The sequence below is a fragment of the Pseudophryne corroboree genome (genome assembly GCF_028390025.1).
Source record: "Pseudophryne corroboree isolate aPseCor3 chromosome 2 unlocalized genomic scaffold, aPseCor3.hap2 SUPER_2_unloc_2, whole genome shotgun sequence".
NCBI lineage: Eukaryota > Metazoa > Chordata > Amphibia > Anura > Myobatrachidae > Pseudophryne > Pseudophryne corroboree.
The window spans coordinates 839,694-864,319 of record NW_026967489.1 but is presented as its reverse complement, the minus strand read 5'-3'; the positions used below and the strand labels follow the sequence as shown (position 1 = coordinate 864,319).

The window sequence follows — 24,626 nt, the reverse complement described above, 5'->3', positions numbered from 1 at the left end:
TTTACTTGGATCTAGTTCAGGCAAAGGACAATCTACAAGAAAGACCAGTCCAGATCCGCTCAGACAATGCGACAGCAGTAGCATACCTCAATCATCAAGGAGGAACTCACAGCAAGAGACTGATGGAGGAAGTAACTCCCATTCTAAGGTGGGCAGAACTCCATCTCCCAGCATTGTCAGCAGTATTTGTTCCAGCAGTTACTGAACTGGGAAGCGGATTTTCTCAGTCGGCACACCATTCAGGAAACCAAATGGGCATTACACCCAGAAGTGTTTCAGGCAATAGTGAACAGATGGGTTCTACCGGAGATAGATCTCATGGCGTCTCGTCTAAACAACAAAGTTCCGAGGTACGGATCAAGAACGAGGGACCCAGGAGCGGTCCTGGTAGACGCACTGTTAGTAGAATGGAGGTTTCAGCTGGCATATCTGTTCCCGCCAATATCTCTGTTACCCAGAGTAGTGAGAAAAATAAAACAAGCAAAGGGAGAGTGTGGCCGGAGAGACTCCAGCCCACGTGTAAAATGGCCGCCGCGGCACTGAAGGGGTTAACCCCTAGTGCCCGGCGCCATTATCGGGACAATGGGCGCTTGGCGCCATATTTAAAATATTGTGGGCGCTAGGCGCCGTGTTTGTACAAATGTTTAAAAATGTATTTTAAAGGAAAAATGCAGTTACTATAGCTGTCTGAATAATCATCTCCTGTCAGTAGGAAGTGGCATGCTAATGGCCCTGTCCTAGCAGAGAGGTGTGAATGACCAAAACCTTTTGATGTGTAAGTTCCTTAGAGAGAGATGCTAATCACTGGGTCTATGGGCTTGGAATCTGTTTCATGTACCTGATTTAATTGATATACGACCCCTGGATGGAAGATGCAGGAAGGAATACTGTTTGTTTGTATTGTAGCCTTTCCTGTTGTAATCTCAAACACTGGGTTTGCCTGACTGAGACAGACACATTTGTATTTTGAAGCTATGTGATAAATTTATCAATAGTGAATGTTAATCTGATACCAAACGTTGTCTGGGTGACAGGAAGGAGGATATTGTTTTATTGCACTTATATCCTTGTAAAATGTAATTTATTGGTATTTTGTAAAATAACCTGATTGGTTGGAGAAGACAGGGAGGGCTTACCCCCCTGTGGTACTGTGTGGAAAACTGACATAAAAAGGAGACCTGCGTGCCTCCAGAGTTGTAGTATTGTACCATCTTATTCTGCTGAAAACATCTGATTGTATGCTGTTGCCCCTAGCAATAGGGAGGAGCCTTTTTAAAGGTTATCATTGAGCAAATAAACATCATTGCCTCAAGAAGACTGCTTCATCTTGTGACCTACAGGGTTATGCCAACCATAGCCTCGTTCTCCAGCTGTCCAGGGAGCACCTAACGTCTCCAAGTTCCGCCTTCCGCCAGCTACCGCTAGAGGCCTAGCAAGTGGCTAGTGGGGATTCGTCAACACCACACAGGTGTGGTAAGGCGGTGCGTCGGCACATACACAGCAGAACCGTGGTTCCAAACGCCACGGAAGGTTAGGAGTTTGGTGGTGGCAGCATAAACCCGCCCACAGCGCAGTGGGTGGAGTCAGTAACAGGCGGTTACTGACGGGAAGCGGGAATCCCCTATGTGGTCAGGCCTCGTGTGACTTACCTTCCATTCTGTGCGCAGCCGACGGGACGCGAAAGCGGCGAGTGCTTTCGTACGGGACCGTCCTGTCACAGAGCCATAATCTTAATAGCTCCAGCTTGGCCAAGAAGGCATTGGTACACAGATCTACTAAGAATGTCCGTGGAAGCACCGATACTGCTCCCTCAACGTCCAGATCTGCTAATGCAGGGTCCTTGTTGTCGCAGCCATCTGGATCGTCTGTCTTTGACGGCGTGGCTGTTGAAACCTCTATCTTAGAGGCTAAAGGATTTTCACAAACTATGCTTAGAGCAAGAAAACCTTCTTCAGCTCATATTTATCATCGAATATGGCAAGCCCATATTCATTGGTGTACTGGATAAAGTTTGAATCCAAGATCTTTTAAAGTGTCCAGGATTTTGGATTTCCTTCAAGGGTTTGAAAGTAGCGTCCTTGAGAGTTCAAGTATCGGCATTGACTGTATGGTTTCAGCAGAAGATTGCTGATTTACAGGATGTACTTTCTTTCAGGGAGTTGTACATATTCAACCTCCATTTGTTCCTCCTGCAGCTCCCTGGGATTTGAATCTAGTTCTTAAATTCCTTCAGGGACCCCCGTTTGAACCACTTAAGAGAGCAGATCTTAAATGGTTAATGGCTAAAGTGCTCTTTCTACTGGCAATGGCGTCAGCCAGAAGAGTCAGATTTAGAAGCGCTGTCGTGTAAGTCTCATTTCCAAAGTGTTTTTTTTTTTTTTTCTCCAGACAGCAGTTCTCAGAACGAGATCTAGCTATCTTCCAAAGGTGGTGTTAAAGTTTCACCTGAATGAGGAGATTGTAGTCCTAGCTTTTCAGGTATCGGGACTGGACGTGGTCCGGGCATTAAGAATCTACATAGATCGTACTAGTGCCATCAGAAAAACAGATTCTCTCTTCATCCTCTACGGGTTTCTTAGAAGAGGATGGTACGCTAGTAAACAGACGCTGGCAAGATGGCTCCGATTGGTAATATCAGAAGCTTATTCTCGTGCTGATCTCTCTACTCCGGCTAATGTCTCTGCTCACTCTACACGTAAGGTAGGTCCTTCATAGGCAGCACTACATGGTGAGACTGAGACACGGCCCTGATGTCACATCACCGTCTTCCATCCCCAGAGTCTGTACGGTGTGTGCCGGCTATAGCCGACCGTCACTCACTGAGACGCGGCCCTGATGTCACATCACCGTCTTCCATCCCCAGAGTCTGTACGGTGTGTGCCGGCTATAGCCGACCGTCCCTCACTGAGACTCGGCCCTGATGTCACATCACCGTCTTCCATCCCCAGAGTCTGTACGGTGTGTGCCGGCTATAGCCGACCGTCACTCACTGAGACGCGGCCCTGATGTCACATCACCGTCTTCCATCCCCAGAGTCTGTACGGTGTGTGCCGGCTATAGCCGACCGTCCCTCACTGAGACGCGGCCCTGATGTCACATCACCGTCTTCCATCCCCAGAGTCTGTACGGTGTGTGCCGGCTATAGCCGACCGTCCCTCACTGAGACGCGGCCCTGATGTCACATCACCGTCTTCCATCCCCAGAATCTGTACGGTGTGTGCCGGCTATAGCCGACCGTCCCTCACTGAGACGCGGCCCTGATGTCACATCACCGTCTTCCATCCCCAGAGTCTGTACGGTGTGTGCCGGCAAATGACCGTCCTTCCAGCAACAAGTGTGCATTGGAGGGTAGTGCCTGGCAGCGGGGTCTGTGTCCGGGAGGACTGCCTAGGGAGAACACTGCTCCTCTATCATTTTCAGCCTTCTTTGCTTTCTGCTCAGTGTCCATCTTTGATGAGGTTTAATTACGGAATAAACATGGATGTGAAATCTGCTATCTTCCCTTTAAACGCGATGTAGTCAGCATCCCACCGGTCACAGTACCACCGCCATAATACTGGGGGGGGGGCCAGACAGCTGACAATGCTGATCACTGTACATGGTAAGTGCAGCTGCGAGAGGGAGGGGGTCTAGACTGCGGGTGGATGGTTGGGGGGGGGGGGGGGGGGTTTAAGGTTAGACTGTAGGTGGGGGTTAGGGTTAGACTGTAGGTGGGGGTTAGGGTTAGACTGTAGGTGGGGGTTAGGGTTAGACTGTAGGTGGGGGTTAGGGTTAGACTGTAGGTGGGGGTTAGGGTTAGACTGTAGGTGGGGGGTTAGGGGAGGTTAGGGTTAGACTGTAGGTGGGGGTTAGGGTTAGACTGTAGGTGGGGGTTAGGGTTAGACTGTAGAGGGGGGTTAGGGGAGGTTAGGGTTAGACTGTAGGTGGGGGTTAGGGTTAGACTGTAGGTGGGGGTTAGGGTTAGACTGTAGGTGGGGGTTAGGGGGGGTTAGGGTAGACTGTAGGTGGGGGTTAGGGTTAGACTGTAGAGGGGGGTTAGGGGAGGTTAGGGTTAGACTGTAGGTGGGGGTTAGGGTTAGACTGTAGAGGGGGGTTAGGGGGGCTTAGGGTTGGGGGGGTTAGCGTGGACTCCTTTGAAAAGTGATTTACAGGAAGTATGTGACATCAGCTGCGTGTCTTAACGTACAAAAACATGGCGCCCGCGTGACTACAGCCGGGTCCAGTCTCGTAGCCATAGCTCTGCCCTTCAGTCTGATATTACTTGTTCATGCGTATATTAACGTAATTGTGACTAAGTTGCGGTAGCTCCAGTCGGCGTCACTTGCTGATATCTGTGGTCGCGTTGCGGAGAAAATGGCACTTGCAGCTGCATTAGCGCACATCTGAGTCAGGCCTGATGTGACGCTACTATGCCTAGTAGAATCCCCCTCCCCCGCTGACTGTAATAGGCCCTATACACACTGGGCGATTTGACTGCAAGATATGAACGATCATTAATGGATGAGATAGCGTTCATATCTGTCAGTGTGGAGGCGCCGCGCTCGTTCATCGCTGGTGCCCCGTCGGCTGTGCATGCAGGCCAATATGGACGACCTCCTCCATATATGGCTGCACTTCTGTGGAGCCGGGTGACGGGGGGAGTGAAGAAACTTCACTCCCCCCGCCGCTGGGTCGCCCGTCTGCTGTATCGGCGGTCGGGCAGCTCGGCGGCATATCTCCATGTCTGTAGGGCCGTGTACTCTTATTACAGGGATCTTTATCACCGTCTGCTTGTTACCGACTGATGTCCCTGTCTGTCTGTGACCTCGGTCTCTTGTGAATGTAAGTGGCACCTCTGTGGTTTGGCCTCAGTAACTAGGGTTATGGATCTAACCTTCCTGAATTGTAAGGTAACTTATATAATGGCCCTGACCATGTTAATGAAGTCCGTACATAGGCCCTCATTCCGAGTTCGCTCTTTATTTTTTATTTTTTGCTACGGAGCGATTAGTCGCAAACTGCGCATGCGCAATGTCCGCAGTGCGCCTGTGCCAAGTAAATTAGCACAAAAGTTAGGTATTTTACTCACGGCCTAACAAGGTTTTTTCATTGTTCTGCTGATCGTAGTGTGATTGACAGGAAGTGGGTGTTTTTGGGTGGAAACTGGCTGTTTTATGGGTGTGTGCGAAAAAACGCAGGCGTGTCAGGGAAAAACGCGGGAGTGGCTGGAGAAACGGGGGAGTGGCTGGGCGAACGCTGGGTGTGTTTGTGACGTCAACCAGGAACGAAACTGACTGAACTGATCGCAGTGGTAGAGTAAGTCCGGAGCTACTCAGAAACTGCTAAGAAATTTCTATTCGCAATTCTGCTAATCTTTCATTCGCTATCCTGCTAAGCTAAGATTCACTCCCAGGGGGCGGCGGCTTAGCGTGTGCAATACTGCTAAAAGCAGCTAGCGAGCGAACAACTCGGAATGAGGGCCATAGCCCTTACCACTAATCTCCAGTTCATTCTGTTGGGAGCGTTGATCACGATTTCCATCACTGCTGCTGGGTACGGCCATATTCATTCAGGACAGATGGGGTAACTCTGGATTGGATTACATTCATGATAAGTCACAGTGGTTGGAGAATGGCTGCTCCATAAACCTGCTTCTTTTTTATTCCTACCACTGCAGGTGGGGCAGATGTAACATGTGCAGAGAGAGTTAGATTTTGGTGGGTATTTTGTTTCTGTGCAGGGTAAATACTGGCTGCTTTATTTTGACACTTCAATTTAGATTTCAATTTGAACACGCCCCACCCAACTCTCTCTGCACATGTTACCCCCCCCATCCCCAGCAGTTGTAACCCTTAGATCATGTTCTCAGTGCTGTTATGCTGAATTTTCTCAAATCACTGTGTAACATGGTAATGAAATAACAGTATATGTATACCTGTTCCTCACAGGATGGACCGCTATGACGAGGTAAAACATCTCCTGAAGACCTGGGAAGCTGAATTCTGGAAGGAACATAAGAGAAAACCAAACAAGGTGTGTGATTCCCTGTATGGTTGTAGTGGTGGGAGACGGTGGGGCTGATGAGTCCATTATACTGGTCCTCATCGTCTGCATGTCACCCTGTATGCTTTCATATAGTAAGAGTTATGGTAGACTTACCATGGTTAACGCTCTTTCTGCAAAGTACATAGGGTCCACAGGGAAACACTGGGGTGTAGAGAGAGATCAAGCTTTACCTCTCCCAGAATGCATTGGGGCCTCCTCTATAGCCCCGCCTCCAGGCACTGGCGCTCAGTTTTGTTAACCAGTCCAATGTAGCAGCAGGTAAGAGAGACGGCAGATGTTAGTCACATAGAACCACATTCTCACGACAGGAGAAGGGACCAGTGGCTAATGCCATACAACCCAAAGAAGCTAAGTGCGTCAGGGTGGGCGCACTGTGGAATCTAGTGTACCTCGCAGAAAGAGCGTTAACAATGGTAAGTTTACCATAACTCTTACTTTCTGCATCAGGGTACATAGGATTTCCACATGGAAACATCAGGGATGTACCAAAGCAGTACTCAAGGGAGGGGGCGTGCCTGAGTGGCTATGAGAATCCGGCGTCCAAAGGAAGCATCCTGGGAGGCGAAGGTATCAAAGGCATAAAACCTAAGAAACGTGTTCACTGAAGACCATGTAGCCGCCTTTTACAATTGTTCTGTGAATGCGCCACGGCGGGCCGCCCCCGGAAAAGAAGGTCCAACAGACCGAGTAGAATGGGCCTTAATAGCAGCAGGAGCCGGGAGCCCGGCCTGTCCATAGGCATGTGCAATCACCATTCTAATCCATCTGGCCAGAGTCTGCTTATTCACAGGCCAGCCACGTCTGTGAAATCCAAACAGGACAGAGATATACAGATGTGTAAGTGGTGGGCACTGCGGGTATTATGTGGGTGTGACAGGAACAATATACCGGTCCCAGCCTCTGCATGTCGCCCTATGTGCTAGGATATACAGATGTGTAAGTGGTGGGCACTGCGGGTATTATGTGGGTGTGACAGGAACAATATACCGGCCCCAGCCTCTGCATGTCGCCCTATGTGCTAGGATATACAGATGTATAAGTGATGGGCACTGGGGGTATTATGTGGGTGTGACAGGAACAATATACCGGCCCCAGCCTCTGCATGTCGCCCTATGTGCTAGGATATACAGATGTGTAAGTGGTGGGCACTGCGGGTATTATGTGGGTGTGACAGGAACAATATACCGGTCCCAGCCTCTGCATGTCGCCCTATGTGCTAGGATATACAGATGTGTAAGTGGTGGGCACTGGGGGTATTATGTGGGTGTGACAGGAACAATATACCGGTCCCAGCCTCTGCATGTCGCCCTATGTACTAGGATATACAGATGTATAAGTGGTGGGCACTGGGGGTATTATGTGGGTGTGTGACAGGAACAATATACCGGTCCCAGCCTCTGCATGTCGCCCTATGTGCTAGGATATACAGATGTATAAGTGGTGGGCACTGGGGGTATTATGTGGTGTGACAGGAACAATATACCGGTCCCAGCCTCTGCATGTCGCCCTATGTACTAGGATATACAGATGTATAAGTGGTGGGCACTGCGGGTATTATGTGGGTGTGACAGGAACAATATACCGGTCCCAGCCTCTGCATGTCGCCCTATGTGCTAGGATATACAGATGTATAAGTGGTGGGCACTGCGGGTATTATGTGGGTGTGACAGGAACAATATACCGGTCCCAGCCTCTGCATGTTGCCCTATATACTAGTATATACAGATGTGTAAGTGGTGGGCACTGGGGGTATTATGTGGGTGTGACAGGAACAATATACCGGTCCCAGCCTCTGCATGTCGCCCTATGTGCTAGGATATACAGATGTGTAAGTGGTGGGCACTGGGGGTATTATGTGGGTGTGACAGGAACAATATACCGGCATGCAGGTGAGATAGACCATCCTTAGGCTGCAAACATAAACAAAAAAATCCATCAGGGAGATAACGAGACCCCGAGAAGGAGCCAAATCTACAGTTTGGTATATTTTGAGAAAAACAGAACGTACTGGTGACCTGGACAACATAGAAAGGCCTGGACATCCATGGAAGACCATGCTGGTGGATGATTGTAGGATCGGTTCCATTGTAATGAAAAACACTTTACAACATCCAGCCAAGTGAGGAACGCTCCACAGGAGGTAGGGATATCATTATCCAAGTCTACCATAAAGAGAAGACTTCACAAAACCAATACAGGAGGGTCACCACAAGGTGCAAACCATTCATAAGCCTCAAGAGTAGAAAGGCCAGATTCCACTGTGCCAAAATACATCTAAAATAGCCAGCCCAGCTCTGGAGCAGCGTTCTGTGGTCATATGGAAGTAAGATCCACCTGCCCCAGAATGAGGGTCAGATGGAAGTAAGATCCACCTGCCCCAGAATGAGGGGAAGATGAAACAAAGATCCACCTGCCCCAGAATGAGGGGAAGATGAAACAAAGATCCACCTGCCCCAGAATGAGGGGAAGATGATACTAAGATCCACCTGCCCAGAATGAGGGGAAGATGATACTAAGATCCACCTGCCCAGAATGAGGGGAAGATGAAACAAAGATCCACCTGCCCCAGAATGAGGGGAAGATGATACTAAGATCCACCTGCCCCAGAATGAGGGGAAGATGATACTAAGATCCACCTGCCCAGAATGAGGGGAAGATGATACTAAGATCCACCTGCCCCAGAATGAGGGGAAGATGAAACAAAGATCCACCTGCCCCAGAATGAGGGGAAGATGAAACAAAGATCCACCTGCCCCAGAATGAGGGGAAGATGAAACAAAGATCCACCTGCCCCAGAATGAGGGGAAGATGAAACAAAGATCCACCTGCCCCAGAATGAGGGGAAGATGAAACAAAGATCCACCTGCCCCAGAATGAGGGGAAGATGAAACAAAGATCCACCTGCCCCAGAATGAGGGGAAGATGAAACAAAGATCCACCTGCCCCAGAATGAGGGGAAGATGAAACAAAGATCCACCTGCCCCAGAATGAGGGGAAGATGAAACAAAGATCCACCTGCCCCAGAATGAGGGGAAGATGATACTAAGATCCACCTGCCCCAGAATGAGGGGAAGATGAAAGTAAGATCCACCTGCCCAGAATGAGGGGAAGATGAAAGTAAGATCCACCTGCCCAGAATGAGGGGAAGATGAAAGTAAGATCCACCTGCCCCAGAATGAGGGGAAGATGATACTAAGATCCACCTGCCCCAGAATGAGGGGAGGATGAAACTAAGATCCACCTGCCCCAGAATGAGGGGAAGATGATACTAAGATCCACCTGCCCCAGAATGAGGGGAAGATGATACTAAGATCCACCTGCCCCAGAATGAGGGGAAGATGATACTAAGATCCACCTGCCCCAGAATGAGGGGAAGATGAAAGTATGGAGAAGGCTTAGAATGGCTCATAATCTGAGGCACAGCACCTCCTCTGTAGCGCACGGTGGAGGCGGTGTGATGGCGTGTTGCGGCATGGCTTCCACTGACACTGGGTCACTAGTGGTTACTGATGATGAGACGGGAGCAGCCGGATGAATAGTGAAGTGTATAGGGATGTACTATCTGCTTACATTCAGTGGAATTCTGCAGAGATGATTGGACGACGCCTCACAGCCCAGATGGACAATGACCCAGAACATACAGCGGCAGTAACCCGGAGTATAAGGGAAAGAAGTGGAAAATTCTGGAATGGGCGAGTCAGTCACCTGATCAGGCAGTATGTCACCGGCTGAGGATAAAGCTAGAGGAGACACAGCCCCTGGAGACGGCTGCAGGAAAGGCCTGGCACAGTGTAGCAGGACCCTCCAGGACCTCCTCTTTGATGACTGACCAGCAGAAGGTAGAGAGAGTGAATGTGACGCGCAGGGCATAGTGGGGGAGATCTTACAGTCTGTCTCATTAGTGCGCCTGATTTATGCTTTATCCTCTAGCAGTGCAATTATCTTATTAACAATGTAATATCGCCCAACCGATGGCGGCTTTTACTCAATGTAATTCCTTTCTTCTCACTAATAGGTGGATGTGGACGGTGCTGCTGAGGAAACGCAGAGTAAGTAGAAGACGGCACTGTTACCCATTTACTTCTCTCAGGAGGGTTTGTATCATCAGAGCTATGATACCCCGTGTGCCGAGGGTGGCGCTGCCGTTGCCCCGTGTGCCGAGGGTGGCGCTGCCGTTGCCCCGTGTGCCGAGGGTGGCACTGCCAAGTGCTTTATACCTTGTACATAGGACACGGCAATCGTGGGAGTCCTGTATATTGTGAGGATGGAACGTAGGAACATCTTATACCGCAGTTATACAAACACGAGTTGGCAATTTGATTTATTTTTCTTTATTTGAAATCTTTCAGTGAGTTGGCCTAATAACAATGTTGACGTTGAAACTAGTGTACAATGTATATTAATGTTGTGGAATAACCTAAAGGGGGCTGTATCCCTGATTGCCAGAGATTTGTGATCGTTTCCACCCAGTGTGTGTGCAAGCTGTTATCAGATAGTCCTTCCACCCGGCCAGACCCTTCATTCTACCTCCCGTCTGTCCATCATCATTGTTCCCACCAGCAGCGCCAGTAACTATCTTCCTTCCTGCCATTAGTATCTCATATAAGAGCTCCTCAGTGTAGTGTTAGCACCATGCTGAGATACAGACCACACTGTGCTAGAAGCACCAAAGCAGAGAGTGACACCCCAGGCATGAAAGCGGAATTGCACAGGTTTTGAAAGTGGCAGGTTGCTAATATGAACACTACACTAAGGAGCTAATTTCTGATGTGATTGCTGCCAAGGTTTTCACTTTCAGTATCCAGCACCCCTTTACTCCCTGTACAGTACCCCTTTCCTCCCTCCCTGTACAGCGCCCCTTTCCTCCCTTCCTGTACAGCTCCCCTTTCCTCCCTTCCTGTACAGCTCCCCTTTCCTCCCTCCCTGTACAGCGCCCCTTTCCTCCCTCCCTGTACAGCGCCCCTTTCCTCCCTTCCTGTACAGCTCCCCTTTCCTCCCTTCCTGTACAGCTCCCCTTTCCTCCCTCCCTGTACAGCTCCCCTTTCCTCCCTCCCTGTACAGCGCCCCTTTCCTCCCTCCCTGTACAGCGCCCCTTTCCTCCCTCCCTGTACAGCGCCCCTTTCCTCCCTTCCTGTACAGCTCCCCTTTCCTCCCTTCCTGTACAGCTCCCCTTTCCTCCCTCCCTGTACAGCGCCCCTTTCCTCCCTCCCTGTACAGCTCCCCTTTCCTCCCTCCCTGTACAGCGCCCCTTTCCTCCCTTCCTGTACAGCTCCCCTTTCCTCCCTTCCTGTACAGCTCCCCTTTCCTCCCTCCCTGTACAGCGCCCCTTTCCTCCCTGTACAGCGCCCCTTTCCTCCCTTCCTGTACAGCTCCCCTTTCCTCCCTTCCTGTACAGCTCCCCTTTCCTCCCTCCCTGTACAGCGCCCCTTTACTCCCTGTACAGAGCCCCTTTCCTCCCTGTACAGCTCCCCTTTCCTCCCTTCCTGTACAGCTCCCCTTTCCTCCCTTCCTGTACAGCTCCCCTTTCCTCCCTTCCTGTACAGCTCCCCTTTCCTCCCTGTACAGCTCCCCTTTCCTCCCTTCCTGTACAGCTCCCCTTTCCTCCCTTCCTGTACAGCTCCCCTTTCCTCCCTTCCTGTACAGCTCCCCTTTCCTCCCTTCCTGTACAGCTCCCCTTTCCTCCCTTCCTGTACAGCTCCCCTTTCCTCCCTTCCTGTACAGTACCCCTTTCCTCCCTCCCTGTACAGCGCTCCTTTCCTCCCTCCCTGTACAGTGCCCCTTTCCTCCCTCCCTGTACAGCGCCCCCTTTCCTCCCTCCCTGTACAGCGCTCCTTTCCTCCCTCCCTGTACAGCGCTCCTTTCCTCCCTCCCTGTACAGCGCCCCCTTTCCTCCCTCCCTGTACAGCGCCCCCTTTCCTCCCTCCCTGTACAGCGCCCCTTTCCTCCCTGTACAGCGCCCCCTTTCCTCCCTGTACAGCACCCCTTTCCTCCCTCCCTGTACAGCGCCCCCTTTCCTCCCTCCCTGTACAGCGCCCCCTTTCCTCCCTCCCTGTACAGCGCCCCCTTTCCTCCCTCCCTGTACAGCGCCCCCTTTCCTCCCTCCCTGTACAGCGCCCCCTTTCCTCCCTCCCTGTACAGCGCCCCCTTCCTCCCTCCCTGTACAGCGCCCCTTTCCTCCCTGTACAGCGCCCCCTTTCCTCCCTGTACAGCGCCCCCTTTCCTCCCTCCCTGTACAGCGCCCCCTTTCCTCCCTCCCTGTACAGCGCCCCCTTTCCTCCCTCCCTGTACAGCGCCCCCTTTCCTCCCTCCCTGTACAGCGCCCCCTTTCCTCCCTCCCTGTACAGCTCCCCTTTCCTCCCTCCCTGTACAGCGCCCCCTTTCCTCCCTCCCTGTACAGCGCCCCCTTTCCTCCCTCCCTGTACAGCGCCCCCTTTCCTCCCTCCCTGTACAGCGCCCCCTTTCCTCCCTCCCTGTACAGCGCCCCCTTTCCTCCCTGTACAGCTCCCCTTTCCTCCCTCCCTGTACAGTACCCCTTTCCTCCCTCCCTGTACAGCACCCCTTTCCTCCCTGTACAGCGCCCCTTTCCTCCCTTCCTGTACAGCTCCCCTTTCCTCCCTCCCTGTACAGCACCCCTTTCCTCCCTCCCTGTACAGCGCCCCCTTTCCTCCCTGTACAGCGCCCCCTTTCCTCCCTGTACAGCGCCCCCTTTCCTCCCTCCCTGTACAGCGCCCCCTTTCCTCCCTCCCTGTACAGCGCCCCCTTTCCTCCCTCCCTGTACAGCGCCCCCTTTCCTCCCTCCCTGTACAGCGCCCCCTTTCCTCCCTCCCTGTACAGCGCCCCCTTTCCTCCCTCCCTGTACAGCGCCCCCTTTCCTCCCTCCCTGTACAGCGCCCCCTTTCCTCCCTCCCTGTACAGCGCCCCCTTTCCTCCCTCCCTGTACAGCGCCCCCTTTCCTCCCTCCCTGTACAGCGCCCCCTTTCCTCCCTCCCTGTACAGCGCCCCTTCCTCCCTCCCTGTACAGCGCCCCTTTCCTCCCTCCCTGTACAGCTCCCCTTTCCTCCCTCCCTGTACAGCGCCCCTTTCCTCCCTTCCTGTACAGCTCCCCTTTCCTCCCTTCCTGTACAGCTCCCCTTTCCTCCCTCCCTGTACAGCGCCCCTTTCCTCCCTCCCTGTACAGCGCCCCCTTTCCTCCCTCCCTGTACAGCGCCCCCTTTCCTCCCTCCCTGTACAGCGCCCCCTTTCCTCCCTCCCTGTACAGCGCCCCTTTCCTCCCTCCCTGTACAGCGCCCCCTTTCCTCCCTCCCTGTACAGCGCTCCTTTCCTCCCTCCCTGTACAGCGCCCCTTTTTCCTCCCTCCCTGTACAGCGCCCCTTTTTCCTCCCTGTACAGCGCCCCTTTTTCCTCCCTGTACAGCGCCCCTTTTTCCTCCCTGTACAGCGCCCCTTTTTCCTCCCTGTACAGCGCCCCTTTTTCCTCCCTGTACAGCGCCCCTTTTTCCTCCCTGTACAGCGCCCCTTTTTCCTCCCTGTACAGCGCCCCTTTTTCCTCCCTGTACAGCGCCCCTTTTTCCTCCCTGTACAGCGCCCCTTTTTCCTCCCTGTACAGCGCCCCTTTTCTCTATCGTCCTAGTGGATGCTGGGGTTCCTGAAAGGACCATGGGGAATAGCGGCTCCGCAGGAGACAGGGCACAAAAGTAAAGCTTTCCGATCAGGTGGTGTGCACTGGCTCCTCCCCCTATGACCCTCCTCCAGACTCCAGTTAGATTTTTGTGCCCGGCCGAGAAGGGTGCAATCTAGGTGGCTCTCCTAAAGAGCTGCTTAGAAAAAGTTTAGCTTAGGTTTTTTATTTTACAGTGAGTCCTGCTGGCAACAGGATCACTGCAACGAGGGACTGAGGGGAGAAGAAGTGAACTCACCTGCGTGCAGGATGGATTGGCTTCTTGGCTACTGGACATCAGCTCCAGAGGGACGATCACAGGTACAGCCTGGATGGTCACCGGAGCCGCGCCGCCGGCCCCCTTGCAGATGCTGAAGTAAGAAGAGGTCCAGAATCGGCGGCAGAAGACTCTTGCAGTCTTCTAAAGGTAGCGCACAGCACTGCAGCTGTGCGCCATTTTCCTCTCAGCACACTTCACACGCAGTCACTGAGGGTGCAGGGCGCTGGGGGGGGGCGCCCTGGGAGGCAAATGAAAACCTATATATTGGCTAAAAATACCTCACATATAGCCCCAGAGGCTATATGGAGATATTTAACCCCTGCCATAATCCGTTGAAGAGCGGGAGACGAGCCCGCCGAGAAAGGGGCGGGGCCTATCTCCTCAGCACACAGCGCCATTTTCTCTCACAGAAAGGCTGGAGAGAAGGCTCCCAGGCTCTCCCCTGCACTGCACTACAGAAACAGGGTTAAAACAGAGAGGGGGGGGCATTAATTGGCGATATTAATATATATATAAAGATGCTATAAGGGAGAAACACTTATATAAGGTTGTCCCTATATATATTATAGCGTTTTTGGTGTGTGCTGGCAAACTCTCCCTCTGTCTCTCCAAAGGGCTAGTGGGGTCCTGTCCTCTGTCAGAGCATTCCCGGTGTGTGTGCTGTGTGTCGGTACGTGTGTCGACATGTATGAGGACGATGTTGGTGAGGAGGCGGAGCAATTGCCTGTAATGGGGATGTCACTCTCTAGGGAGTCGACACCGAAATGGATGGCTTATTGAGAGAATTACGTGAGAAGGTCAACACGCTGCAAGGTCGGTTGACGACATGAGACGGCCGACAAACAATTAGTACCGGTCCAGGCGTCTCAGAAACACCGTCAGGGGCTTTAAAAACGCCCATTTACCTCAGTCGGTCGACACAGACACGGACACTGAATCCAGTGTCGACGGTGAATAAACAAACGTATTTCTCATTAGGGCCACACGTTAAGGGCAATGAAGGAGGTGTTACATATTTCTGATACTACAAATACCACAAAAAAGGGTATTATGTGGGAGTGAAAAAACTACCTGTAGTTTTTCCTGAATCAGATAAAATAAAATGAAGTGTGTGATGAAGCGTGGGGTTACCCCGATAGCAAATATTGGCGTTATACCCTTTCCCGCCAGAAGTTAGGGCGCGTTGGGAAACACCCCTTAGGGTGGATAAGGCGCTCACACGCTTATCAAGTGGCGTTATCGTCTCCAGATACGGCCGCCCTCAAGGAGCCAGCTGATAGAAAGCTGGAAAAATATCCTAAAAAGTATATACACACATACGGTGGTTATACTGCGACCAGCAATCGCCATCAGCCTGGAGATGCAGTGCTGGGTTGGCTTGGTCTGATTCCCTGACTGAAAATATATTATTGATATAGAGCATTTAATAGGATGCATTCTATATATATGTACGCGAGATGCACAGAGGGATATTTGCACTCTGGCATCAAGATAAGTGCGTTGTCCATATCTCCCAGAAGATGTCATGGACAAGACAGTGGTCAGGTGATACAGATCCCATACGGCACATGGAAGTATTGCCGTATAAAGGGAAGGAGTTAGTTGGGGTCGGTCCATCGGACCTGGGGACCACGGCAACAGCTGGGAAATCCAACCTTTTTACCCCAAGTTACATCTCAGCAGAAAAAGACACCGTCTTTTCAGCCTCAATCCTTCCGTTTCCATGAGGGCAAGCGGGCAAAAGGCCAGTCATATCTGCCCAGACATAGAGGTAAGGGAAGTAGACTGCAGCGGGCAGCCCCTTCCCAGGAAAGGAAGCCCTCCACCACGTCTGCCAAGTCCTCAGCAGGACGCTGGGGCCGTGCAAGCGGACTCAGGTGAGGTGGGGGGGTAGTCTCAAGAATCTCAGCGCGCAGTGGGATCACTCGCAAGTTGACCCCTAGATCGTACAAGTATTATCCCAGGGGTACAGATTGGAGAGTCGAGACATCTTTTCCTCGCAGGTTCCTGAAGTCTGCTTTACCAACGGCTTCCTCCGACAGGGAGGCAGTATTGGAAAAGATTCACAAGCTGTATTTCCAGCAGGTGATAATAAAAGTACCCCTCCTACAACAAGGAAAAGGGTATTAGTCTTCCACACTATATTGTGGTACTGAAGCCAGACGGCTTGGTGAGACGTAGTCTAAATCTGAAATCTTTGAACACTTACATAAAAAGGTTCAAATCAAGATGGAGTCACTCAGAGCAGTGATAGCGAACCAAAAAGGGGACTATATGGTGTCCCTGGACATCAAGGATTACCTCCATGTCCAAATTTGTCCTTCGCAACAAGGATACCTCTGGTTCGTGGTACAGAACTGTCAATATCAGTTTCAGACGCTGCCGTTGAAGTATCCACGGCACCCCGGGCCTTTACCAGGGTAATGGCCGAAAAGATGATTCTTCAAAGAAAGAAGGCATCTTAATTATCCCTTACTTGGACGATATCCTGAAAAGGGCAAGTTCAAGAGAACAGTTGGACGTCGGAAGAGCACTATCTAAAGTAGTTCTACGACAGCATGAGTGGATTTTAAATATTCCAAATATCGCAGCCGTTTTCCGACGATACGTCTGCTGTTCCTAGGAATGATTCTGGGCATAGTCCAGAAAAAGGTTTTCTCCTGGAGGAGAAAGCCAGGGAGTTATCCGACCTAGTCAGAAACCTCCTAAAACCAGACCAGGTATCAGTGCATCAATGCACAGGAGTCCTGGGAAAAATGGTGGCTTCTTACGAAGCGATTCCATTCGGCAGATCTCACGCAAAAAACTTTTTTTTTCAGGGGGATTTGCGGGACGAATGGTCCGGATCGCATCTTCAGATGCATCAGCGGATAATCCTGTCTCCAAGGACAAGGGTGTCTCTTCTGTGGGGGCTGCAGAGTGCTCATCTTCTAGAGGGCAGCACGTTCAGCATTCAGGACTGTGTTCTGGTGACCACGGATGCCAGCCTGAGAGGCTGGGGAGCAATCACACAGGGAAGAAATTTCCAAGGAAATGTGGTCAAGTCTGGAGATTTCTCTCCACATGAATATACTGGAGCTAAGGGCAATTTACAATGCTCTGAGCCTAGGAAGACCTCTGCTTCAAAGTCAACCGGTGCTGATCCAGTAGGACATCATCATACCAGTCGCCCACGTTAACAGACGGGGCGACACAAGAAGCAGGAGGGCAATGATAGCAAGGACTTTTCGCTGGGCGAAAAATCATGTGATAACACTGTCAGTAGTGTTCATTCCGGGAGTGGACAACTGGGAAGTTTTCCTCAGCATGTATGAATTCCACCCGGAAAAGTGGGAACTTAATCTGGAAGTTTCCACATGATTGTAAACCGTTGGGAAAGACCAAAGGTGATTTATGATGGCGTCCCACATGAAGCGCCAGGTCAAGAGACACTCAGGCAATAGCTGGGACGCTCTGGTAACACCGAGGGTGTACCAGTCGGTGTATGTGTTCCATCCTCTGCCTTTCATACCCAGTGTATTGAGAATGATAGGAAGGAGAGGAGTAAGTACTATACTCGTGGCTCCGGTTTGGCCAAGAAGGACTTGGTACCCGGAACTTCTAGAGATACTAAGAAGGGTCTTGATTCAGCAAGAATCATGTCTGTTCCAAGATTTACCGCAGCTGCGTTGACGCCAGGGCGGGTGAACGCCGGATCCTAAGGGAAAAAGGCATTCCGGAAGAGGTCATCCCTACCCTGGTCAGAGCCAGGAAGGAGGTGACCGCACAACATTATCACCGCTTAGGTGAAAATATGTGTCATGGTGTGAGGCCAGGAAGGCTCCACGGAAGAATTTCAACTAGGTTAATTCCTACATTTCCTGCAGACAGGAGTGTCTATGGGTCTCAAATTGGGGTCCATTAAGGTTCAAATTTCGACCTGTCGATTTTCTTCCAGAAAAGAAATTGGCTTCAGTTCCTGAAGTCCAGAAGTTTGTTAAGGGAGTATTGCATATACAACCCCCCTTTGATGTCTCCAGTGGCACTGGGAGATCTCAACGTAGTTTTGGGATTCCTAAAATCACATTGGTTTAAAACAACTCAAATCTGTGGATTTGATATATCTCACATGGAAAGTGGCCATGCTGTTGGTCCTGGCCGGGGCCAGGCGAGTGTCAGATTTGACGGCTTTGACTCACATAGCCATATCTGGTTGTCCATTCGGACAGAGCAAAGCTGGGACTCGTCCCCAGTTTCTCCTTAAGGTGGTGTCAGCGTTTCACCTGAACCAGCTTATTGTGGTACCTGCGGCTACTAGGGACTTGGAGGACTCCAAGTTGCTGGATGTTGTCAGGGCCCTGAAAATATAGTTTCCAGGTCGGCTGGAGTCAGGAAATCTGACTTGCTGTTTATCCTGTATGCACCCAACATGCTGGGTGCTCCTGCTTTTAAGCAGTCGATTGCTCGTTGGATTGGTAGCACAATTCAACTTGCACATTCTGTGGCAGGCCTGCCACAGCCTAAATCTGTTAAGGCCCATTCCACAAGGAAGGTGGGCTCATCTTGGGCGGCTGCCCGAGGGGTCTCGGCATTACAACTCTGCCGAGCAGCTACGTGGTCGGGGGAGAACACGTTTGTAAAATTCTACAAATTTGATACCCTGGCAAAAGAGGACCTGGAGTTCTCTCATTCGGTGCTGCAGAGTCATCCGCACTCTCCCGCCCGTTTGGGAGCTTTGGTATAATCCCCATGGTCCTTTCAGGAACCCCAGCATCCACTAGGACGATAGAGAAAATAAGAATTTACTTACCGATAATTCTATTTCTCGTAGTCCGTAGTGGATGCTGGGCGCCCATCCCAAGTGCGGATTGTCTGCAATACTTGTACATAGTTATTGCTAACTAAATCGGGTTATTGTTATTGTGAGCCATCTTTCAGAGGCTCCTCTGTTATCATGCTGTTAACTGGGTTCAGATCACAGGTTGTACAGTGTGATTGGTGTGGCTGGTATGAGTCTTACCCGGGATTCAAGATCCTTCCTTATTGTGTACGCTCGTCCGGGCACAGTATCTAACTGGAGTCTGGAGGAGGGTCATAGGGGGAGGAGCCAGTGCACACCACCTGATCGGAAAGCTTTACTTTTGTGCCCTGTCTCCTGCGGAGCCGCTATTCCCCATGGTCCTTTCAGGAACCCCAGCATCCACTACGGACTCCGAGAAATAGAATTATCGGTAAGTAAATTCTTATTTTTCCTCCCTGTACAGCGCCCCTTTTTCCTCCCTGTACAGCGCCCCTTTTTCCTCCCTGTACAGCGCCCCTTTTTCCTCCCTGTACAGCGCCCCTTTCCTCCCTGTACAGCGCCCCTTTCCTCCCTGTACAGCGCCCCTTTCCTCCCTGTACAGCGCCCCTTTCCTCCCTGTACAGCGCCCCTTTTTCCTCCCTGTACAGCGCCCCTTTTTCCTCCCTGTACAGCGCCCCTTTCCTCCCTGTACAGCGCCCCTTTCCTCCCTGTACAGCGCCCCTTTTTCCTCCCTGTACAGCGCCCCTTTCCTCCCTGTACAGCGCCCCTTTCCTCCCTGTACAGCGCCCCTTTCCTCCCTGTACAGCGCCCCTTTCCTCCCTGTACAGCGCCCCTTTCCTCCCTGTACAGCGCCCCTTTCCTCCCTGTACAGCGCCCCTTTCCTCCCTCCCTGTACAGCGCCCCTTTTTCCTCCCTGTACAGAGCCCCTTTCCTCCCTGTACAGAGCCCCTTTCCTCCCTGTACAGAGCCCCTTTCCTCCCTGTACAGCGCCCCTTTCCTCCCTCCCTGTACAGCGCCCCTTTTTCCTCCCTGTACAGCGCCCCTTTCCTCCCTGTACAGCGCCCCTTTCCTCCCTGTACAGCGCCCCTTTTTCCTCCCTGTACAGCGCCCCTTTTTCCTCCCTGTACAGCGCCCCTTTTTCCTCCCTGTACAGCGCCCCTTTCCTCCCTGTACAGCGCCCCTTTCCTCCCTGTACAGCGCCCCTTTCCTCCCTGTACAGCGCCCCTTTCCTCCCTGTACAGCGCCCCTTTCCTCCCTGTACAGCGCCCCTTTCCTCCCTGTACAGCGCCCCTTTCCTCCCTCCCTGTACAGCGCCCCTTTTTCCTCCCTGTACAGCGCCCCTTTTTCCTCCCTGTACAGTGCCCCTTTCCTCCCTGTACAGCGCCCCTTTCCTCCCTCCCTGTACAGCGCCCCTTTCCTCCCTGTACAGCGCCCCTTTTTCCTCCCTGTACAGTACCCCTTTCCTCCCTGTACAGCGCCCCTTTCCTCCCTCCCTGTACAGCGCCCCCTTTCCTCCCTGTACAGCGCCCCTTTCCTCCCTCCCTGTACAGTACCCCTTTCCTCCCTCCCTGTACAGCGCCCCTTTCCTCCCTCCCTGTACAGCGCCCCTTTCCTCCCTCCCTGTACAGCGCCCCTTTCCTCCCTCCCTGTACAGCTCCCCTTTCCTCCCTCCCTGTACAGCGCCCCTTTCCTCCCTCCCTGTACAGCGCCCCTTTTTCCTCCCTGTACAGCGCCCCTTTTTCCTCCCTGTACAGTACCCCTTTCCTCCCTGTACAGCGCCCCTTTCCTCCCTCCCTGTACAGTACCCCTTTCCTCCCTCCCTGTACAGCGCCCCTTTCCTCCCTCCCTGTACAGTGCCCCTTTCCTCCCTCCCTGTACAGCGCCCCTTTCCTCCCTCCCTGTACAGCGCCCCTTTCCTCCCTCCCTGTACAGCGCCCCTTTCCTCCCTCCCTGTACAGCTCCCCTTTCCTCCCTCCCTGTACAGCGCCCCTTTCCTCCCTCCCTGTACAGTACCCCTTTCCTCCCTCCCTGTACAGTACCCCTTTCCTCCCTCCCTGTACAGCTCCCCTTTCCTCCCTCCCTGTACAGCGCCCCTTTCCTCCCTCCCTGTACAGCACCCCTTTCCTCCCTCCCTGTACAGCACCCCTTTCCTCCCTCCCTGTACAGCACCCCTTTCCTCCCTCCCTGTACAGCGCCCCTTTCCTCCCTCCCTGTACAGTACCCCTTTCCTCCCTGTACAGCGCCCCTTTCCTCCCTCCCTGTACAGCACCCCTTTCCTCCCTCCCTGTACAGTACCCCTTTCCTCCCTCCCTGTACAGCGCCCCTCTGTGTTTCTCTAAAAGGCTTTGTTGTGGGTCTGTCCCCTATAGCCCCAGTGTGGTTGTGGGTGTCGGTACGCGTGTGTCGACATGTCTGAGGCTGAGTGCTATTCCCAGGAGGAGGCTGGAGTGGGGACAGAAAAGGCTGTGGGAGTGACCGTGTCGGCACTGCCAACGACTGATTGGGTAAATATGTTGAGTGTTTTGAATGCTAATGTGGCTCGGTTGACGAAGAGATTATATAAATCTGAGTCTAAGAACCAGACATGGAGAAAATCCATGGAGGATGCATTGTCACAAGCCCAGACCCCTTCTTGGTCACAGAAATTTGCATTTACCCAGATAGCAGATACAGATACCGACACGGACTCTGATTCCAGTGTCGACTATAGTGATGTCAGATTAATTCCCAAACTGGCTGAGAGCATTCAGTACATGATTGTGGCGATAAAAGACATATTACATATCACAGAGGACCCCGCTGTTCCTGATACAAGGGTCTGTATGTATAAAGGAAAGAAACCTGAGGTGACGCTTCCTCCCTCTCATGAACTGAACGCTCTTTTTGAAAAAGCTTGGGAAAATCCTGACAAGAAGGTGCAGGTTCCCAAAAGAATTCCAGTGGCATATCCGTTCCCCTCTGGGGACAGGGAAAGGTATAAGTCAACCCCCACGGTGGACAAAGCTCTATCGCGTCTGTCCAAAAAGGTGGCGCTTCCGTCTCCTGACACGGCAGCTCTAAAGGATCCATTTATGTCACTACTGGTGCGCTGCTCAGGCCTGCCGTTGCTGCGGCATGGGTGAGTAGCGCTATTGAAAAGTGGGCAGATAACTTGTCATCAGAGGTAGATACCCTGGACAGGGATAGTGTGCTTTTGATTCTGGGTCATATCGGGGACGCTGCAGGATATATCAAAGAAGCTGCAAGTGATATTGGCCTTTTGGGATCAAGGGCCAATGCCATGGCAGTCTCAGCTAGGAGGGCATTGTGGATACATCGATGGAATGCTGATGCTAACTCTAAGAAGGTGATGGAGTCTTTACCGTTTAACGGTAGTGTCTTATTTGGTGACGGCCTCACTGACCTGGTATCTATGGCTACCGCGGGTAAGTCGTCATTTTTACCTTACGTTCCTGCACAACAGAAGAAAACGCCCCACTATCAGATGCAGTCCATTCGGCCCAATAAATACAAAAAAGGGTCCTCTTTCCTTGCTGCGAGGGGAAGAGGAAAGGGAAAAAGGTCACAGGCTGTGGCAAGTTCCCAAGAGCAGAAGACCTCTACGGCTTCTACCAAATCCACCGCATGACGCTGGGGCTCCTCTGCGGGAGTCCGCACCGGTGGGGGCACGTCTCAAACTCTTCAGTCAGGTCTGGGTGCACTCGGCCCTGGATCCTTGGATATTAGAAATAGTAACCCAGGGGTACAAATTAGAGTTTCAAGACGTGTCCCCTCACCGATTATTCAAATCGGCTTTGTCATCTTCTCTTCCAGAAAGGGAGGTAGTTTGCGCTGCAATACTAAAGTTGTGTCAAAATCAAGTCATTGTCACGGTACTCCCGGCACAACAGGGGGAAGGCTTTGAATCGAGTCTGTTCGTGGTGCCGAAGCCGGACGGCTCAGTCAGACCGATCCTGAACTTAAAATCCCTCAATTTCTTTCTTAAAAAGTTAAAATTCAAGATGGAATCTCTCCGAGCAGTGATCTCCAGTCTGGAGGATGGGGATTTTATGGTGTCGGTCGACATAAAGGATGCCTACTTACACGTTCCCATATATCCTCCACATCAGGCATACCGGAGGTTTGCTGTTCAGGATTGTCATTACCAATTTCAGACGTTGCCGTTTGGTCTGTCCACGGCTCCGAGGATTTTCACCAAGGTTATGGCGGAAATGATGGTTCTCCTGCGCAAGCAGGGAATCACAATTATCCTGTACTTGGACGATCTCCTCATGAAGGCGAGATCTAAGGGGCAATTGCTGAAAAACGTTGCACTCTCACTGACGATTCTGCAACAACATGGTTGGCTCCTAAACCTGCCAAAATCACAGTTGGTTCCGACGACACGGCTGTCGTTCTTGGGTATGATTCTGGATACAGAATTACCGAGAGTTTTTCTCTGGAAATACAGAACATGGTAAAACAGATTCTGAAACCGGCAAGAGTGTCATTTCTTCAATGCACTCGGTTGCTGGGGAAGATGGTGGCGGCCTACGAGGCCATTCCGTATGGCAGGTTCCATGCCAGGGTGTTTCAGTGGAACCTGTTGGACAAGTAGTCCGGTGTCACACGCCATAGGCGGCGTTCACCGCGCTTACCCCTGCGTGCCTGCTGGTCTGTGTTGCGGCCTCCGCCTTCGATGGTCCACGGGCTTCGGCGTCTGGCTGGTGCGGTTCCCCGGGGCAGGGGCGCCGCCATGACACCCGACATCACGTGGGTGGGGAGCAGGTGACGTCATCGGACTGTTCCGCCAATCCAGCCGGGCGGGAGATTCAAAGGCAGACGCCGGGCAGAGCCTCGGCGCCTGAGTATCGTCTTTTCCCCTGAAGTGGATGCCAGTGCTCTTGTTCCCGGCGAATCTCTCTGCAGTCGTACCCCAGTGTTTCCGGCACTTCCAGGTGCCAGTTGCTGCACAGTTCCAGCGTATACAGCGGCTGGTGTGTTCCTCGCAATCCAGTCACCAGTGCTTCTGGGAGTCAGCGTGGGCTGCGGGCTAAACGCCGCTCTCAAATTCTACAAGTCATCAGTGTCTTTAACCACCGCTCTCACGTCATACAAATCATAAGTGTCTTTAACCACTGCTCCCAAGTGTTTCAAATCATCAGTATTTTTAAAGACATCACGCACACGTTCTTCAGTCACTATTATCGTGTACCAACTCTCACAAGTACTTCTTTTCCTGGAATCTTTACCATTGCTTACAAGTTCTCCTATAGGCCTGGACATTCCCCCCCATACGTTCCTTCTCTGCTATGTGACATTGTGTTGCTCCCTTCCTGCAATAAAGTACTTTAATATTTTCACCAAGCTTTACTGTCAGAGTCCTGTATGAGGAAGACCTATATCAAGCCATCCCTGTTCCGACCCAACGGTGGTCCTCTCCCCTACCATCGGGAGAACCCCCGAGTACACAACACCCCCAACCTAGGTCAGTGACAGTATACTCAGGCCTCATAGACCCGGGGGATCGGAGCCCAGAGGCAAGTACCATCCAGGACTTGATTTCTCGAGTACAAAGTCAGGAAGCAGCACAGGGCCAGGTGATGCATTATCTCCAGGAATTATCTGGTCAGCTGGATCAACTTCAGACTTCTCTGGCCTCAGTAGTATCGGCCCCAGTTCCAGTACCTGCTCCAGTGGTTGTCTCTAGTAATGTTCCATCCTCCTCTGGAACCAGGTCACGCCTTCAGCTCCCTACTCCTTCTCGCTATAATGGGAATCCTAAGAATTGCCGTGGTTTTCTCAATCAGTGCGAGGTACATTTTGAACTTCTTTCACATAACTTCCCTACTGATCGGTCCAAGGTGGCATACATTATTTCTCTGA

The 24,626-nt window shown here is 51.9% G+C and overlaps 1 protein-coding gene across 1 annotated transcript in view; it reads left to right on the top strand.

The window, feature by feature from the left end:
* Positions 1–24,626, top strand: part of LOC134983045 (uncharacterized) — a 118,632-nt gene that overhangs the window by 14,834 nt on the left and 79,172 nt on the right. Inside the window, exons 2-3 of the mRNA XM_063948744.1 lie at positions 5,928–6,012; positions 10,061–10,094. Coding sequence (XP_063804814.1) covers positions 5,929–6,012; positions 10,061–10,094 — 118 coding nt within the window. The 5' untranslated portion in view covers position 5,928. The remainder of the gene's footprint in view (positions 1–5,927; positions 6,013–10,060; positions 10,095–24,626) is intronic.